Source organism: Pseudorasbora parva, chromosome 18, assembly GCF_024679245.1.
Source record: "Pseudorasbora parva isolate DD20220531a chromosome 18, ASM2467924v1, whole genome shotgun sequence".
Classification (NCBI taxonomy): Eukaryota; Metazoa; Chordata; class Actinopteri; order Cypriniformes; family Gobionidae; genus Pseudorasbora; species Pseudorasbora parva.
The window spans coordinates 22,083,182-22,104,705 of record NC_090189.1 but is presented as its reverse complement, the minus strand read 5'-3'; the positions used below and the strand labels follow the sequence as shown (position 1 = coordinate 22,104,705).

General features: G+C 38.0%; 1 protein-coding gene across 4 annotated transcripts in view; it reads right to left on the bottom strand.

Annotated features, from left to right (window-relative positions):
• Positions 1-21,524, bottom strand: part of cadm1a (cell adhesion molecule 1a) — a 323,756-nt gene that overhangs the window by 83,495 nt on the left and 218,737 nt on the right. For all 4 annotated transcript variants that reach the window (XM_067423006.1, XM_067423008.1, XM_067423007.1 and 1 more), the window contains 2 exons: positions 16,528-16,545; positions 1,583-1,729 (listed from right to left, as the gene is read on the bottom strand). In XM_067423006.1, coding sequence (XP_067279107.1) covers positions 1,583-1,729; positions 16,528-16,545 — 165 coding nt within the window. The remainder of the gene's footprint in view (positions 1-1,582; positions 1,730-16,527; positions 16,546-21,524) is intronic.

Genomic DNA, 21,524 nt, shown 5'->3' with positions numbered 1-21,524 from the left:
GGGCTTTGCTCTATAGTCAGCAGAATGTTAATGAATGAAATGTCAACCCAGGATGAGGTATAGGACTGTGCAAGCTTTGGGGGTGTTAATGGACTCGATCTACTCCATCTGTGTTTAGAGCCTCGCTCTGAATCTGATCAAGATTCAAATCAAGACAAAAAAAAAAAAAAAACATGATTTTCTCAACTTTTCACTCCAAACGTTGCTTTTTTAATGAAATTTACCCACATTCAGGTGTTAATAAAAAAAGAATGCATGAGGCTAGACTAAAACCGATTATTTTGTTTAAAAGCAGTGTCTGATCTTTCTGCATGATTAGATTTACATAATATTAATAAAACTAAATATTCTGGGGGCCATGACATTTTTGTGAAAAATACTGACGGGGAAAGAGTTAACCTAAAAAAAAATGCATTCAATTATAATTTAATGGATTTTAATAAAATGTAAACAGACAAAACAGAAAAACATGCCTGATTCACTCCTTTGCAATTCACCAACGTAAGGCAGTGGATCTCTTGAAATGAAAATGCTTGAAGCAACCACAAACTTTCTTCGTGTATCAATGGCTGCTTCCATTATCCGTGCTCATGTCTCCCTCTCTTTCTCCCACTCCCGCTCTGTCTCATTTCCTTTCCTTTGCTCTTGTGTTCCTCTTCCGAATCTCATTTGTATTGTTTTCTCAGGTTTAATCCTAGAGGCTCCAGGACACATGCTGCTTCTCCTAAATGGCAGCAATCAATTTTGATTACCGGCCACGGTTACTTTGAGAAAAGCCCATCAAAGTTTTATTAAGAAGACGGGTGATAATTACAGCCTTGCACGGACCAAAAAACCTGGAGTCTGAGCCTTGCTAATGATTGGAAGCTGAGAGATAAAATGACGGTTCAGAAGACCTTAATCCAAACCAGGCACACAATTACTTTAACCGTTACTTGATGAGGACAGTCTCAGGCGACTGATGGCTCTCCCGTTCACTCGCCTTGACTGGGACGCTCCTTAACCACAGTGGCGTTTATGGAGAAGGAGATGAAAATGACTCGGTCTGGCACCTTGGCGGAGCTTATCATTATTTCAGAGAAAAGCCATGTAATAAAAAGGACAGACCTTTCCGGAGACCGTTTGTGGAGACAGGCGCCACCATCTATTGACACCACCTGATATGTGCTGGATTGAACTCGAACTGAACTCCAAAGCACTTTGGAACTACTTAAAAATGTTTCCTGATGCAACTTTTGCACCAAGAAAATACCATAATCAAAATGCTTTTCTGCATATGACATGGGACCGGCGGGTGCAATATTTCATAGAGGGGAGGAAGAGATGAAACCCTTTAGAAAGACTCCTGCTATAATTACACAGTGCAGCTGTAGGGAAATATCAGAGCGGTCTAGGGTAAGATGGATCACACGAGAGCAAGGCAAAAAAACACTAAAAAAAACATGCCCTCCCAAACCAGCTGGGTCTCTCTATTGAATGCCCTCAAAAGCGCAGTGGATTACTCTGATACATTAATACTTCCGCTCCACTGGGGACGCGTGGCCTGTTTGTGTGTGAGCGCATTATGCTTATGTGTACTCACGTCTGACATCTTTGAAGTAGATGGTCTGTCTGTTGGGGTTGAGGAGCTGGATGACGGAGTCGTCATTGTTTTTGACTCGACAGCTTATGGTGGCTGTCTCCCCCTCCACTACCGAGACGTTGTCCGCTATGAGATTCTGGCTTTGGACTGCAGAGGGACAGAGAGAAAGAAAATTGATTGAAAGAGAGGCATTTATGAGGTGATTGCATCTAGACAGTTGGTCAGTTTTATTCTATATGCAGACACATGCTATTTTACTTTCACTTACACATAGCCGACTGTGTAACCTTGTGTGTATTTGACAGTATTAGCGCAGTAAGACTACTTAGTCCAGTAATCACGTGTGTTTGACAGGCTTTTAGTGCGTGCGCTCAGCATATGTAAAACAAATTAAATGTTTTACCGGCAAGGCTTCAAAACACGGCTAAACACTCCCTAACTTTAGTGCATATGATTGGATATTTGCTTATATCAGCATGTAGACTTACAGGCACACTCAAACAGAGCCAAAATAAACTGAGAGAAATATTTAAAAATGGAGAGAAATAGAAATAATAAATTAAATACAAAACCGGAAGAAACAAAATGCAATTCATTTCCGTGAATGCCGTACCGAACAGTATGTATGTATGTATGAATGTATGATCTATCTCTCTATCTATCTATCTATCTATCTATCTATCTATCTATCTATCTATCTATCTATCTATCTATCTATCTATCTATCTATCTATCTATCTATCTATCTATCTATCTATCTATCTATCTATCTATGCATTCATCTTATAACTTCTGCCATCCATTCATCTTATTACTTTCCATCCATCCATCCATCCATCCATCCATCCATCCATCCATCCATCCATCCATCCATCCATCCATCCATCCATCCATCCATCCATCCATCCATCATCCATCCATAACTTATTCCATCAATTCATCGTATAACTTCTGCCATCCATCTATCCATCTTTGAACTACATCATCTATTCATGCATCATTTCTTCCATCCATTCATCTTTTAACTTCTTCCATCCATCCATCCATCCATCCATCCATCCATCCATCCATCCATCCATCCATCCATCCATCCATCCATCCATCACTTCTGCCATTGATTCATCTTATAACTTCTGCCATCCATCCATCCATCATCCATCCATCCATCCATCCATCCATCCATCCATCCATCCATCCATCCATCCATCCATCCATCCATTCATCCATACACCCACCCACCCACCCATCCATCCATCCATCCATCCATCCATCCATCCATCCATCCATCCATCCATCCATCCATCCATGTAGGGGCAATGGACAAAATGACAAAAAAGTAAACAAACCTCGGGAAAACGGCACTACTGTCCATTTCCTTAAAACAGAGATGCAGCCCTACATCATCCAAACCCACAATCTCACACTTACATGAGTGCACAATGAAGAACAGGTGGCAAAACACAGCTAGAGTGGGTGTGAATATCCAGCAGAGTGTGAAAGTGTCCCCCCCTCTCTTTCCTGCATAGTGTGTGCTTCATGAGATTGCCTGTTTTCATGTTACACATGCTTGGTCCAAATCCCCTCTCCGGATGAGATCACCATGTGATAGGAGCTGCCACTGCCACACAAATGGAAGCTACAGACCTTGGCTGGCTGACCCAAAGCACAAACGTATACCATTAAGGGGATAGTTCAGACAAAAAATTGAAATTCTATAATAATTTACAGTATTCACCTCCATGGTGTTGTTTAAACTTGTACGACTGACATTCTTCTATGGAACACATTATTGATCACTGTGTTGATATTACAAACCGGTGGCGGGCTGCTTAAACTACTTAACTGCAGACTAGTCTTACATGTTAGTCATCTAAATCGGTTCTTCAAGACTGGTCCTAACTTTTTCAAGTCAGTTACATAAAAAGGTAGATTGGTCTAATTTGAATAGTAAAAATTAAATTAGTGCCCCTTTGTTAACTGCTAGTTAGTCATACTAGTTATTACGTCTTAATATAGTGGCTTAATATAAGTTATGATCAATCTGATTCATGAATAAATTAGAATGGTTCAGTGTTATGAAGTAGATCTGTGGATTTAAATGAACAACTCGCTTATGAATTACATCATGAATTACTGGAGAGCTAGGGCAGATCGGAAGAAATTCACTGGGTAAAGAACTAATTTCAGTATAAGCCTGACACAAAGCTATCTGTATGGCAATTGAATTCATTATTAGTATAATAAATCATATGGGCTGCATATATACTAATTTTATGGCATAAAATTACCGCAAATCACTTCCGCAATATTGAAAAGAGCAAACATTCAAATCTAAATTTCTCTTTCACCCATACAGGTTAGACATGTCCATACATGTGCAAGTAAATAACAACGGTATTTAAGAGCTAGATAATTCACAACAAACCTATATTTTTACTGCAACTCGCTGGGATAAAAATAAATAAATAAACAAAAAAATCTAAATAACACCCCACGGCTGCCTTCCCTGCAGAGCTGCGAGAAAAACATTATAGGCTAAAACTGAGGATAAATAAATATATTTACGTGAAATGTGACATGACTTTAAGACACCATCAACTGCTAATTTGCATGCCTCAGTTGTCAGGCACCTCTAAACAGCCTTGTCACTTAAAGCAGAAGGGAAGAAAGCAATCAGATCGTGTGATGGTGACAGATAAGGGGAGACAGTTTAACAAAACTGAATTCAATCAGCCTGCCAGTAGCACAAAGTCAAAACAGACCAAAACAAATAAACCTAGCGCGGCTAGGAGCGACTTCCTTAAGACTCGTCGAAGGGGATGAGGTGTGGATTGAGAGGACTAGATTGGAAATGCAAATAGAAAGACTGTTTATCCCAGAGAGGGGTTACGGATGAAGGTTAAGCATGCTACAGCGGTTGTCACGGAGACTGTGCTAAATACCGGCCAGTCCGAGGCCATTCAGCTAGTGGGTGGTAATCATGCTAAGTGACAGAAGATGCATCGGAAGGGTAAAACACATACATGAGCACGCACAGCAGCCCTGTCTGCCAAGCTCAATAGGAAAACAAACAAGCTTTTAGTATGTTAAAGCAAGCTGAGGAGGGGAAGGTGACTAGCAAGGAACAGAATACTAAATTAAAGCATTCATTTTTAACCTTATAACTAAAATGTTCTCTTCTATGTCCTCAATGACTATATTTCTTGTTTCCTATTTATCCAAGCCTCTCATCCCCCCATGAAAAATCCCCTAACTCCAGTCTTGGCTGAGAACTGCAATATTTTGAACTTAAATATTGCTCAAAAATTCATTAAAATGTAGACTGTACGTGATAAACCAAACTTGATGCAATTAGCCCGTTCTGTGTTTACTTTGCACAACTCTGGGGTGATGAGCTGGATGTCATTTTGTTGTGTGGGATGAGAGGGATGATTTGAATCATCGGTAGACCTCCAGAGACTCATCTCCATTACTTCCAAAAAGTTTTGCACAAACTTTGGCAACAAGTCTTGGTGAGATGTCATTTAACTATTCATGGGCTGGAAACCAGATGTTTACCCTAAAGCATCAGGAGAACATAAGGCCTATATATATATATTACAAAAAATACCAGAGGAACAAACATGAACCACTAGGGTATGCTAATGAGTCAAACTCAATGAGGAAAATGGGTAAACATGTTAATTGCATGCTGGCATGCTCACTGCTGCTTTTAAATCTTCAAAATGTTATTTATTCCATAAAAAGAGTAATAGTGGTGTGTGTGTGTGTGTGTGTGTGTGTGTGTGTGTGTGTGTGTGTGTGTGTGTGTGTGTGTGCGTGTGTGCGTGTGTGTGTGTGTGTGTGTGTGTGTGTGTGTGTGTGTGTGTTTATAGTTTTTTGGTTGTTTTTTTACTTTACCGTATTCTTCAAGCTTAAACATTTTACTGAAAATACAATTTAATGTTTTTTTAATAATACTTTTTTATACTTTTTAAAACATTTAATATTAAATAAAAGTGTCATGATAAAATGCTTTTAAAAAAGTGTTTTGTGACATTAAAATCATTTTAAAGTCCCCATGAAATCAACACTGAATTTGTGGCTTTTAGCATGAATAGCCTTACTGTTATCTATAAGCTAGCACACTGTAAAAACAACATATTTTGCATTTAAGATGTTCAGAACTTACTGTCTCGCCCTTCCGCCAATATGGATCAATAATTATGATGACATCAAAATGTTTTTGTCCAATCAAATACTCTTTAGAATCTAAAGCATCCCACCCCTGCATTATACAGGTGCTGGTCCTATAATTATAATATCATCAAAAAGTTTATTTATTTCGCTAAATCCATTCAAAAAGTAAAACTTGTATTTAACATTAATTAATTACACACAGACTGATACATTTCAAATGTTTATTTATTTTAATGTTGATAATTATAACTGACAACTAAGGAAAATCTAAATTCAGTTTCTCAAAAAAATTGAATATTGTGAAAAGGTTCAATATTGAAGGCAGGCAAGACACAAAAGGTCATGGCAAAAGAGGCTGGCTGTTCAGAGAGCTTTGTGTCCAAGCACATTAATAGAGAGTTAAAGGGAAAGAAAAGATGTGGTAGAAAAAAGTGTACAGGCAATAGGGATAACCAAACCCTAGAGAGGACTATGAAACAAAACCCATTCAAAAATGTGGGGGAGATTCACAAAGAGCGGACTGCAGCTGGAGCCAGTGCTTAAAGAATCACTTTACCGAAAAAGAAGCACAGACATATGCAAGACATGGGTTTCAGCTGTTGCATTCCTTGTGTCAAGCCACTCTTGAACAATATACAGTGTCAGAAACGTTTCTCCTGGGCTAAAGACAAAAAAGACTGCTTAGTGGTCCAAACTTAAGTTCTCTGATGAAGGTAAATTTTGCATTTCATTTGGAAATCAGGGTCCCAGACTCTAGAGGAAGAGGCACACAATCCATTTACTAATTTCTACGTGAACGGCACATAGTGCACTATAAGCAATAGGGAATTGGCTATCTTAAAAGGGGGAGGAGCTGTTTGATATGTGAAAATACTTGATGTTTATATATATATATTTAATTTGCACTAGATGGGATTAATAATTAATTTGCATTAATACAAATTGTGATTAAAACATACATCAATTATGAGACATTACTCTACGAGACATATTTAATGTATGTATTTTATATAAAATAAAATAATACAAAAATATTATTTTTAAGAGCAATGGTAACAACATACAAACTACTGTATTTAGATTTAGTCAAAATCTTAAAAACATATGTTAATATTCATGTTCCTATGTAACTCTTATTATGAAAAACTACCCCAGAGATATCAAATGCTATGCAAATCTTGTGCAGGGATCATACCATATTAATAGAGGAATTAAACTTGTTTAGGTCCCAAATTATTATTGATTATTGGTGTGCAGCTCAGTTTAATTAAAATAATTGTTTGTGTCACTGTAACAAGTGAGCAAATGATAAATTCCTATTTAAATGAAGATTTCATTAGCCTTAATGCTCAGGCAAAGACCACCAAAAAAATCGTCCCTGAAAAAAATTAGCTTTCCGTGCATGCATCAACAACAAACAAGGCATCGCAAAAATGGCAAAGAAATTTGTGTACTGTGCATTTGCATAACTTGTTCAAACAGATCTGTGACATTATCTCTGTATTTAATTACCGACATTCAAAATAAGTAGAACAGAACATTGATCATTTTGGTCTAGATTAAAGCTGTCAGAGGACGATACTCCACTCTCAGTGAGGCAGACAAGCCATTTATATCACTACAGGCCCAGCACCACCCCAGTGCCCCTCATACATCAACCCAGAGGAACACCCAGACCGCGAATACGCATGTGTGTGTGTGTGTGCGTGCGCACGCGTGTGTGTGACACGGAATGGGCTAATGCAGGAGTGCGGGCACTGCTGCGCTGTAAAGGTCACAGCACTCCACTGTCCGCCTCAATAGCTCATCCTGCCTGCTGCAGTTTTTTTTAAACAGCATGTGCGAGTGAGGAAAACCATGGCTTTGAATTAGATCTGAATGGTGGTGATTGTAAAAGAGTGAGATCCACGTATACCTCTGAGCCAGAATCAGTGAGCACGAATGTGATACCCATCACTATTCTGAGCTGCAAAGGTCACTGTTCGTGCTCAAATATTACAGTCTGGCTAATAGAGGAGAACTCCATGGTTACGATACTATGTGTTCAGAGGGTGTTGAACTTTCAAAGCAGGATTTTCATTTGTGTGAACTTTCTTTTAAATGATTGCACATAGGAAAGAAAAATCACAAATGAGATAGTTTTAATTTACTATTTAATTTTAAAAAAGTCTAGAGTTTCTGAAGAGATCTAAATAATGTGCTCATGCAGATATGACAAGATATCTGCAATCAAGTCTGAGAACCCATCCTAAGGAAAATTAGTAGAAAAATCGATAAGTATAATATTAAACATCAGACCTCCACTAAGCTTTCAAAGTTATGAAAGAACAACCTTTGAGCAATAATTTCCTCTTTGAAATCTCTCTGCCTCTGTGTAGTTTACTAAGTATATTAATGTTTAAAAGTTTGGAGATGGTAAGGTTTTGTAACATAAAAAAAGAAACGTAACAAGGCTTCATTATTTGATTAAAAAAAAAAAACTGTAATAATGTAAAATATTACAATTTAAAATAATATTTTAACTAATAATATATATTTTAATTCATTATTCCTGTGACTGTAAAGAGGAATTTTCAGCAGCCACAACTCACATAACCCCGATAAGTCCTATGATTGATAAGAAATCAGTCTAATATGTTTTGATGCTCAAGAAACATTTATTATTGCATTTAATGTTATTAACATTTATTAAATGCTGTTGTCATGTAAATGAATGGCCAGATGCTCAAGAAACATTTATTATTGCATTTATTGTTATTAACATTTATTAAATGCTGTTGTCATGTAAATGAATGGCCAGATGCTCAAGAAACATTTATTATTGCATTTATTGTTATTAACATTTATTAAATGCTGTTGTCATGTAAATGAACGGCCAGATGCTCAAGAAACATTTATTATTGCATTTATTATTAACATTTATTATATGCTGTTGTCATGTAAATGAATGCCAGAACACATTAAGTTTTCTGTTTTCAGTTGAAAATGGTGTCGTGTAAGCAGCCCCTAATTTAATAACTAATGATTTTTCCAATGGAAATGAATCAATTAAAAACGTACTTAAGCTGGACAATGACTTTCTTCTAAGCTGCAGTCAAAACTATCTATGTTGCATTAATTTCCTATTAACACTGTAAAACCGCTTTGCTATATAAATAGAAAAAAAGTGCAAAAGAACAGCATTTATTTAAATAATTTTTATCATCCTAAATGTGTTTACTGCTGTATGAAAGTATAATTTTTTTACTGACCCCAAAATGTAAGCGTACACTACACAATGTACGTTTAGTATGCACTTAGTATGTATTAATTCACCCAAAAATAAAAATTATTCTTATCACACAAGGCTATTATATGTCTCCAGAAGACCTAGAATATAGCTCCTGAGATATGTGGACTACTATTATGATATATTTATAAGTGCTTTTGAGCACCTACTCCCATTTTTTTTATTTTAATATTATTACAAACAAAGGAGCAGTCGGCATATTCTTCAAAAATGAGAAACTAATTCAATTTAGGGTTAACTATCCTTGTAATACTGACATTTTGTCTGAATAAGATGTAAATGTCTCAATTAAGACAGGGTACATTCTAATATGAGAACATGTTCTGCATATCGCTGTGTTATTAATGCTGGTTTATTTTAGGCCCACAGGCTGTCTGATATCATTTGTTCGAAATCACAACAAGCACATTTGTGTTTTGATGACCGGCAGCTCAGCACTGGCATTACGTCACTGTGCCCTTCCATCTGTGAAAGGAGACCTCCACACACACGTGCCAACATCCCCTTTCAAACTCAGTCACCCCTGTTAAAAAGACCAGCATATGCTCTTTTGGATGATGCTGTCCCCAACAGGCTTCTCAAAGGGATAGTTCTAGCTGCGTCCAAAATCACAAACTGTCTAAATGCTACATTTGAATTTGAACTTACTTCACGACTGTTAAAAAAGTATGTTTTATATAGTATGAATGCGTGCAATATTAATTTAATCTGTACATATACATCCACCCGAGCGGCAATCTCCCCCAGTTTCTATTGAAGCCAATCTGGAAGTGACTTAAACTGCAATTCCTTGACTGGCCACTAGGGACATGCTCCAGAGGGGAGCAGAATCTCATTGAGCCCCATGTTACTTTACAGCAAAAAAAACAAAAATAAAAAAAACACATTTACAGCCTGGTACAAATTGTGGTTTTGGTCTGTATCTAATTTTGCCCTTCATGACAACTGTGAGGGGGGTGATTTTTTTTTATTTTTATAACTCATTCATTTACATTATATAAAGCCTTAAATTTCTGCATAATTAAGGGCGTGGCCACTTTGAGTGACAGGTGGATAGCCGTTTGTCTGCTGTTTGTTAGTCATTACGTCACCTCAGCTCCGCCCACATCCCACCTATACCCATTTTCAGTTATCCGGGTGTACTGCTCGATGACGCCAAGGTGGCAACAACCAGCTCGTCTCTACTTTACGCTTCAAAACTGCTCTTTAGATTCCTAAGGGTGGCGTCATCGACACTACGTCCATTTTTTTTTTTTTACAGTCTATGCATCCCCCATGTTGTCATTATCACATGACCTACTGGAGTCAGTTGGGTCCCTTAACCTCCATTCATAAATCCTCTTCATTGGCCTCATGGGACAGAGAAGTGTCTGTCGTATGAACACTTCTTCTCCGGAAGTAGTAAGTAGGTCAGTATAGTGTAGTAGTAGTAGTATTCTCACCGGAAGTAGTAGGTCACCTAAGGAGACTTTTCGTCCACTGTTTTTCAAATACTATTTATACGGACATACTACTCTATAGGCGCACTGTTTTTTTTGCAGTAGGGGAGTATTCGATTTCGGAGCTGCTAGGGGAATCCTCTCGATTTTTGGGTGAACTATCCCTTAAATCAGCCCAAAACTAAGACTTAAAACCCCTGAAATGCCAGCACTAGTCTTTTCAACAAGGGCTATTTACACGCTAGACGCACAAATTCAAAGGCAAGCCTAATGACACGTGTACAAATTTACCAAATCTTCTTAAGAGAATACATCAAGCTTAACTGGAATAAGTTAAGCCTTCTGGAGTGTCTCTCTGCAGATGCTTTTGAGATATTTCTGCTAAATCCTTCACAGACATCACTTGTCTTAATTTAATTAAGCGACTTTTTGCTCTATTGAACGATTAACCCTGTAAAAAAAAAAAAAAAAAAAAAAAATGTTTTCTAAATATATAAGTTATCTAATAAGTTAAATATCTCAGAGTCATTATTATGTATACAATAAATATGAATAAAAAGTGCAGCTGGGATACCATCAGCCTAAAAGCATGGGGAGAAATGTATTTAATGCAAATATTATAGTTGTTAAATGTTTCCAATGATGGACCCATGAGAGTTTTCCAGCTTTGTTGTGTTTAATTACGAACAGTGTCGGCTTGTGTAACAAGCAGGTTTTGATACGACACGTGTAAACCCCCTGCTTTCTCTTTGAAACAAACCAGAGCGAGTTCCCTTAAAAGGCTCAGCAAGCCCCTGAGCCACAAAGCCCCCCTCCCACTCCCTGTGTACGCTGAGGAGCCATGAAGCGTTCACACAAACGTATGGATAAGTAAATTGTGATGATACTAGTGCTAATGAAGGGTAAAATGCAGGTTGGATGGGAGCAGCAGTGGAATGTGGCGTGTGGGAAGGGATGGATGGCAGCCTGATGATTAATGCGTCAGAGAGCCGACGGGGGCCGGGCACAGCACCAGAGGCCTTGCCACCCCTGCTCGCTCATTTGGAAATCTCTCTCAGCAGAGGGAGAGGAAGAAAGGACTTCTGCATCTGTGACTGAGTCTCAACGGCAATGGATAAACAAATACCCCTTTTCCACTAAAACGCTGCTGTGCAAACCTCTCTTTTAGAGACCGTTACAACATAAGCTGCTCACAAATAAACAGTACACATATTTAAAAGTTTTTTAACAACGTTTTAAACATCTGAAGTAATTTTAGTGTCTTTATATGTGAAGCTTGTTTTGATGCAACCATAGAAAGTTATAACTAAACAATTATTAAACATTTAAATGCAGTTGTTAACTGATTGTTCATGTTAGTTCACAGTGCATTAACTAATGTTAACAAACACGGCATTTGATTTTAATAATGTATTGGTAAATGTTGAAAAAAACTTGAAGATTAATAAATGCTTAATTCTTAGTTTATGTTCAATGAAAACTCATTGTAAAGTGTTACCAACATTGAAACAAAATCCGTGGTTATCAGTTCACTTGTGATATTTATAAATAACCGTATCATTAAAGGTGCACTATGTAGTATGTAAATGTTTCCAACTATATGTAAATTGTGAGAAAATTGCTATTTTAACTAAGGACCGGGACGTTTCAGCATAGCGTTTGAGGATCGCGTTATATCTGCGTTACCCTCGGTTTTATTCTGCAGAAACATGTCACAGCAGCGACGAGCGAACGCACAGAGTAACGTCATAACATCATTTTAAACACACTTAAATGTATCTAATATGATAAACAGAGCGGCTTTACCTTATAATCATGACAGGAAAAAGCGGAAGTGCGGCCACGCGGCGACTGTGTCCCGTCCCGTCATAATAAAAGTCCCGGTGTTCGCGAGCTGTGTGTTTGTATAACAATCGCTCCAGCGGCTGTGCTCAGCTCCACAACACTCGGCCCTGCTCTGCTTAACACTACAGTAACGTTAATAACCGCATCCATCAACATAATTTCTGCCCGAGTCCTATTTTCCACCGGCTGTGAGGTGAAGACCACATGTCCCAAGAGACTGCGCTCACACTTGGCGTCATCAAACTACACCTTTGTTTAGAATAGGCGACCTCCAGTGGACGGAATGTTGCAGAGTGCACCTTTAAGTATTTTGGGGTCAATGCATTTTTTTAAAAGAAATCATTATAATTTTTTTTATTTATGCATTAAATTGATCAAAAGTGACTGTTTTCAAGATTTGTAATAATTGTAAATGTTTTTTGAGCACCAAATCAGTGTATAAGAATGATTTATGAAGGATCACGTGACACTGAAAACTGAAATCATGATGCTGAAATTCAGCTTTCACAAAAAAAAAAATACACAAAAAAACACTAAAACCCCAAAAGAAAGCAGGTAAGGCAAACACTGCGGAAAAGCAGAGACCTGCCTTGCCCTCTCTCTCCCTCTCTTCCCTTCCCAGCATTCCTTCTCTCAGCAAGACGGTGCACCGCCAGGACCTCCAGCACCTGTCCCTCACTCTGGAATCAGTGAGCTGTGCCGGAGTCACACGGCCTCTCGTCGCCATCCATCTAAATACAACATCCTTGAGCCGATATTGCGCGAGAGGTTTGGTGTGTATTTTGCATTGTCTCCGAGCGGGCGTCCTGATCTAGGAAACGTCTGTGCACACAAGGATAAGAATCCCCATGCAGGCGGCAGGAGATTAACTGCCCTCTGCCTTTCACATCTTCCTATCGATCGCCACAGATAAAAAAAAAAAAAAGTCCTCACACACATTCGCTAAGATGACATCACAGGCAAAGAGGCAGAACAAGGACTCCTTGTGGCAGAGACACGTCCTTGAGGTCAGAGGAGGCAGCACAGAGACAGAGAGAAAGAGAAGAACGAAGAGCTTTGCTTTCTCCTAGCAGCTAACATAAAAGTCGAATGAAATCGCAATCGGAGAACTGTCGCTTCAGGTTCACGATGCTTATCTTTGAGGTTGTCTGTATACAACATACACATAAAAATAACTAAATTAGCCTCATACATTTAAAAAGTACAATCTTTCTCTTCTGAGAAAAATATGGATGACTCATCCTGCACTGCACTGTTGTCCAATCAAGTGTACTACAGAATAAGAATGTCTTGTCCATAAATTATAAGCACCACCTGAAACAAAGCAAAGCATGGCTGATTTTTTCAGGCCGATACAATTAGCTCAGTTATTTTTTACACTTAGCTCATAACTAACCAATACTAAAATGCAATGCTATTTTGTATAATAAAATAACAAAAAATTGTATATATATATATATATATATATATATATATATATATATATATATATATATATATATATATATATATATATATATATATATATATATTAATTGTATTGTATATATATCACTTTAAATACCGGTAGGCTGGAAAAAACGTTGATAACTGCCATGATCTCAGTATTGTGCATCTCTGTGCATCTACATGTTATGGGGTCTTAAATAAATAAATTGTTTCTTTTAAAAAAAAAAAAAAACATGGATATATCACTGTTGACTTATGGCATGCTTTTGTAAGTGTTGCCTTGTGCTAATGTGATTTGCTAGCACAGATCTTCTGGATCACTTTACAGTAATTTCACAGGAGACAACTAACACAATAATAGAAGAGTCATCAGCACGGCCCTCTATTCAGTATTAATGGCGAGTGTATGTCTTTGGCAAGAGAGCATTCTGTTTACAAGCAGAGCTGGAGGAGAAAGAGGGCGAGAGAGAGAGAGAGAGAGAGAGAGAGAGAGAGAGAGAGAGAGAGAGAGAGAGAGAGAGAGAGAGAGAGAGAGAGAGAGAGAGTGTGTGTGTGTGTGTGTGTGTGTGTGTGTGTGTGTGTGTGTGTGTGTGTGTGTGTGTGTGTGTGTGTGTGTGTGTGTGTGTGTGTGTGTGTGTGTGTGTGTGTGTGTGTGTGAGAGAGAGTGTGAGAGAAAATGCGGCATAAACCAAGCACAAGGCCACGAAGGACTGGGGTCCTTAACAAGGACTGGGATTCATCCAATCCCCCTTGGGAGTATCTTCTTCAGCTCACTTCTAATTTATACCGATACAAATAACTTGGCTTCGATTAATAAATGAATCGCAAGGCAAAAAACAAAAACAAAAATACATTGCATTTGCCAAGAGCAGGGTTTATGTGTGTGTGTGTAAGAGAGAAAGAGCACTTCTCCTGTGCCTCAGCATGTTTGGGCTGATAGACTGTGGAGGAGAAGGGCATTAATCGTAAAGGGCTGCTGGAGTGTGGGCTAAAGTTGCTGGCCGTAATGCTGTCTTGTCTGAATCATCGTCCCCCTTCAAATCCGAGCAGGGTGGGTGTCCAGTTTTCCGTTCTAATGTGGCCTGACACTCAAAAAAAAGCATCACTCCTTCCTCTGTGCTGATGAGGGCATTAGGGCAGGGACAATTTAGTAGGGGATAAATAAGTCTGTTCTTTAATGGCTTTAGATTAGTAAAGCAACAATATGCTGGCTAATACAACAGCCAATAATTATTTTCAATATAATGCCCAGTAAAAAATACTATAGCTTATATTATAAATCAACAGTGTTCACAAACCAGTTGCAATTAAAAAATATCCATGCTGAAAAGAAGCATTATAATTAAAAAAAGAGGTGGGTGAGGGGTAGTAAGAAAAGAAAAACCTTGATATTATCTACTTCCTATATTGGCCTGGCACAATGTAATACATTTTGTTTTATTATTATTATTTATGTGTATAGTAGTTATAATAATAAGAACACCGTCTGACAAACCTGTCAAGGAGGAGCAGGGACAAATACCTTTATACATACACTGTAAAAAAATTCAGGCCCCAATTGAACTTTTTCTAGTGACTGATCACATTTACATTTTTTAGTTGGCAAAATTTAATTTCTGTGAATTAAATTGCATCAATTCACAGAAATTAGATTTGGCCAACTGAACATTTTTAGATGTGATCAGCCACTAGAAAAAGTTCAATTGGGGCCTGAATTTTTTTTTTTTATTATTATTATTTTTTTTTACAGTGTAGTTTCATTTAAACATGCAGATGCAATCCAGATTTAATTTTAAAAGTGGCTAATATAAGCTTATACCAACATGGTCACTAATATATCACAAATGTCTATTTTCGACATGCATTTTTATTGTATTTATTATATGTAATTAAGCCTCCAGGTGACTGTGATTCAACACAGAATGTGTTCTCAAAGTTTTGTTAAGGCAATTAAAAAGTGAGTCATGAGACACTCATCAATTAATTATAGTGTGCATTATATCTATTTCAAACCTTGTCTAATCATCAGGAATGAAAAGCTGCAAAGCACAAGCAGTACGAATAAAAAAGAAAAGGAATTCAGCCTGGTTGCATTGGGTGGAGCCGACTTTTTATCACTTTTATAGTGCTTTTGTGCGTAACCTCTCTAAACTAAACAACGCAAGTAATATCATATCCGTAATTCATAAAAAAAACGAACAGAAAAACATTCTAGTATCTTGAACTCTCAATGAGCCTCAGCAAAAATATGGCAAGAAAAAAAAAAGATATGAGGAAGACCTGAGAGGCGCTGGCAAGACATTGATAAAATGAAGAGTTTGAGTACGGTTTACCAAATGACTTATTTTACCGCCCTCCTTCAAAACATATTCGCCACATTCGAAAGAGGAAATGATTGCATATCTGGAGTAAATGTGCTCTGTGAAAATGGAGAAATTCAACTGGAAGAGACACCGGAGAGAATGAGGCGTAATTTCTTTCCTGAAAGGTGAGAAATGGATAATGTTAGAAGGGACGAGAAAGATGGAGTGCTGGTGAGACACAGCACCTGCACCGGTGGAGGTTGAGGAGAGAGAAGTCGTCAGTGAGTGAGAGGCTGAAGAAAGGCGAGATGGTTTCGGTTATGACCAGCACTGCTAGATGTGAACGACAAGCTATTTGAGAAATGGGGTTGGGAATGAAAAACAAAACAAAAAAACAACAACTAACAAACACACAAACAAGAGGTAAAAGGGAAGCCATACCTGGGAACTGAGCAGCTCCTGTGTGAAAGAGGGAGAGGAAAAAAAGAGAAAATCATTAGGAGGAAGCCATTCACAAATAGATCCCTAAAGTGTTAATGCAGCCAGAAAATGCTAAATCAACAATTATCTTACAAGGTCAGGTTCATTGTTTGAAAAATCATAATCATAATTTCAAAATCATAACAACGTGGCTGAAACAAATACACTTTTGGTCCCACAACGATAGTAATCACGATCTTGAACAGCCATTAAAAACAGCACAAACTTCATGAATACAACAGTAACAAACAATGAAAGGAAAAAATCCATCGTCAGGTCCCCCGCGGAACATTACTTTAACACATTCAGTGCGTTCTCTCGATGTTGCGTGCTCTGAAACTTCATTAATTGCAACAAGTCAACAGCACCTGGTCTTGAGCTCATCTATCTGCAGCTAAGGCCCCAAATCAGAGGCTTAGCTAATGCACCGCCTCTGGTATGCACATAACAGTTTTAAAAAGCACTTAGAGCTGACATGGCTTTATGAAACTGTGCAATGAGTCAGAGTCTGATTAGAAAAACAATTTTCTTATTAGCATTTTCACCAAATTTTCATCTTAGCTAATGTGCTAATTAGCATTCCTCTTTTGGGACTCAACGCAAAGCCATTGAAGACGGATATTTGTGCCTCAGCTTTGCTCAGAGCATCTGCATGTCAATTGAATTTAAACAACATTAGAGAAAGTACACAGAAATCCATGCAAATATCCATGGGTGACCACGGCATAAATCATCTCTCAGTACCAAACAAAACTCTTCAAACACAACGGCTTGCAACAAGACCCCAGAGGCGAGTATTAAATAAATCTCACAGAGCTTTGCATAGGCCTATAAAACAAGTTTGCGCCCATCGGGCTTCCTTCATCAAGCAGAAAGACCATCCTGGCTATGTCTGGAAACTAGTCTGGTCTAAGCAGAGTAGATCGGTAGACATTTGGCGCAGAGAGAGAATACAGCGTGCCTTTAGGATTTGTTGCATGATTTGGTTGAGAGCAACAGGGGACCAGGGGCCACCCTCTAACTCAGACCCCTGGAACACAGGCCACATGAAATGGGTTATCCATGTTAAGTAAATGTCAGCCGTCAGAATAACTCTGCATTGGCTTTTCAGCCCTAGGCTTTGCTGTGCTCCTGACCGGAGAGCTAAGGGACCGCCCAGTCCGTGTCACACTCTCTTCCCCTCTCTTCAGGTGAGGTTAAAATCTCTGACCAGTGCAATGCATTAAACATGAGTTAGACCACTTGAGAGACGCTCCCTACTCCAAAATGATAGGGACATTAACTTTGGGGTCAGCATGCATGAGCTGCATTAATGAACCCTTGTGTCTCACTTTACATGCACACCAACCTGAGAGCACTTCACATAGTCAAAAGCCTGAAAGCAAGGTGTTCAAAATATGCTGTAATGACTGGGAATTTATGGCTACAGAGTCAGATTCATATAAACATCTTAAATACAATATACACTAATATAAAAAATAAATCTGCATTGATTATCCTTTTGATCTTTTATTTAAAAAAAAAAATCAAAAAATTCTAACCTTTCATTGAAGTAAATAATTGAAAATATGGGGTAAATCACATTATGAAATAAATGCTTTTCTCCAAAACACGTTGGCCACAATTGTTGGTACCCTTTTATTAAATACTTTTTGAAACCTCCTTTTCCAAAGATAACAGCTCTGAGTCTTCTTCTTTGGAGAACACCTGAATAAAGATCAGAGACCATTTCTCCATACAGAACCTCTCCAGATCCTTCTAATTTCCAGATCCATACTGGTGCTTCTTCTCTTCAGTTCAGCCACACATCTTCTATAGGGTTCATGTCAGGAAAATGGGATGGTCATGGCGGAAGCTTCATTTTGTGCTCAGTGACACATTTGTGTGTTGATTTTGATGTTTGTTTTGGATTGTTGTCCTGATGGGAGATCCAGCCACGGCCCATTATAAGATTTCTAGCAGAATCCATCAGGTTTTGATTTTTTATCTTTTGGTATTTGCTAGAATCCGTGATACCATGTATCTGAACAAGATGTCCAGGACCTTCAGCAAAAAAATAGGCCCACAACATTAAAGATCCCGCTGTATTTTTTGCCGTGGGCATGGGGTACTTTTTATCCCTGTTTACACCAAACCCATCTGGTAGATTTGCTGCCAAAAAGCTATTTTATAGTTTCATCTGACCACAGAACCAGGTCCCTTTTGACTTTCCAGTCGTGTCTGACAACTGAATATGCTGGAGTTTGTTTATGGATGAGCAAGGAGGATTTTTCTTGAATCCCTCCCAAACAACATGTGGTGATGTAGGGGTTGTTTGAATGTTTTTTTTAAGGCTTTCTGACCCCAAGACTCAACTAATCTCTGTGATTCTCCATCTGTGATCCTTGGAGAGTCTTTGTGCACTCAAACGTTCCTCTTCGCCGTGCATTAGGACAATATACACACAGGTCCTCTTTCAGGCAGATTTGTAACATCTTTAGTTAAATGAAGCTTCTTAATTATTGCCATGATGGTGGAAATGGGGATTTTCAATGCTTTAGCTATTTTCCCACAGCCTCTTTCTATTTTGTGAAGCTCAACAATCTTTTGCTGCACATCAGAACTATATTCTTCGGTTTCACTCATTGTGATAAATGATTATGGGAATTTGGCTTTTATGCCTCCTTATAATTTATACTCCTGTGAAAAAGACATCATAGCAGGACAATTTCATGTTCCTTGTCACCCTGTTGTGCTAAAAAAAAAAAAAAATACTAATGTAAATATACTTCAGAGATATTTTACTCATTTTAAATTCTAGGGGTACCAACAATTGTGGCCAACGTGTTTTAGAGAAAATTATTTATTTCATAATGTGATTTACCCCCCATTTTCAATTATTTTACTTAAATGAAAGGTTGGATTTTAGTGATTTTTTAAAATAAAAGATCAAAAGGATAAACAATGCAAAAATGCAGATTTTTTTACACCAATAATTGATCATATTTACCAGGGGTACCAACAATTTTGACCACCACTGTATATAAAAGATTAGTTTGTGTGTGAAACTGAACAGTATTTATTTAACTTTTTACCTATAATACTCCACTATGTCCAACAGCCTTCAGCGCGTGATCAATTCCGGTAAGTGAGTGTTTTTTTTGTTTTATGTTTTTTTTTTTTTTCATGTTTTTTTTTACTCTCATAGTTCTCATAATACTCTCATGTGTTACCATTGACATGCATTATACGACTGGCAGACCACAGCGGTTGGAGTTAAAAATCTTCATTTGTGTTCTACTGAAGAAACAGATAAGTCACCTATATCCTGGATGCCCTGAGGGTAAGCAGATAAACATCAAATTTTCATTTTGGGGTGAACTATCCCTTTAATGCAAATGCTTTTAAACCATTCAAGTGCAACAAATCAAAGAGAATGCACTGTTTGTTAATGTCCTGACACACACAAAACACAGAAAGACGAGTGCCAGTATCGTGCATTCATTAATGTTAATCAAAGAACAAAGGAACAGAGAAAATTGTACCTTTAATAAGGTCTTTAATAATTAGTCTATATTTCATTTATAATTTATATAGTTTGTCTAAAAGCAGTAGGTAATTCAGCCAGGTATTTTTAAGCTGGTGGTGGGAGAAAAACACTTACATTCTGGATTCGGAAGACAATAAAATCACAGACCTTATGACCCCGCAAGAAACAATTACTGTCCGAATAGGGACTTTGACGGGCTGGTCTGTGATTTTATTGCCGTCTGAATCCAGAACGTCAGTGTTTTCTCCCGCCACCCGTGTAAAAATCCCCGGCCAAATGACCTACTGTATTTTGACAAACCCCATGGCCGCGTGGTGATTTAATTGCCGTCTTAATCCACATCTCTCAGTTTTCAAGAAAACATCACATCAAAATTCACTGTTTATATCCTTTTTGACCACTGCAAGTACGATTGCACTTCACTGTATGGATGCATTTTAAAGATCTAGCCTTTTATTACTGTAATGCTGGCTTTTTAAAATAAAAAAGTATTTACAAGAGCAATATATTTTATCACCGTAAAAAAAAAAAAAGAGAAGAAAATCACTTAAACATTTGAAATGTGCCATTGTTACGCCAGGCAGCAATTGCCTATGTTAACCCTTTAGGCGCCAGAGGTTTTTTCCTAACATGTTCGATTTTGACATCTTAATTCCAAAAGGCTCTATCTTAAAATTGATAAAAGATAGAAACTTTCTGTAAATTAGAGAAATATTAAGGAGGACCCTAACTTTATGTAGAGATTACATTTTCCCATCTAATTTGCATATTATGACGTCATAGCGTGGGGGCAATCTTGGATTATAGAATTTTCATGAAAAGCCACATGTTTAAATTATAAAATGCAGCACTTCTTTCCCCCCAAAATGTCCCTCACCTTCTGTGTGCTATATTGCACAATACTGCATGTTCAGGTAAATAGTAAATAGTAAACAAACTGTGTAAATCATTACTAATAAGTGGTAGAAACAAACCGAATCCATAGCGGTTTGCCTTTTGCTGTAGAGATTTTCCATTTACCACATACAGTAAGCACTCTGATTGCATATATGGGGCACATATATATTATATATGATAGATTATGCATAATAGCCCCTCTGTGTCACAGCGCGTCTGCTCGCGTCCAGATCTGCCTCACGCGCCGCCGAGTGTGCTGAGTGCACAGCCACGAACACTGTGCACTCAGCACACTTATTATCATTTTGACTCCCCACCCTGCCTCCACATTGCCCTCAAACTTGCTTATGAATACTTCGACCTCTTCTAACATACCCAGTGACGTTAGATAAAGTCTCCACCACAATACTGTCGCAGCGATCGTGGAGAGGCGCGCGGTGAGAAGACGCGCGCTTCATGGTGAGCGCGGGAAAAATCTCCCGCGGCCGCCTCATTCCCAACACTAACACACCTGCTAACTTCGCAATGAACA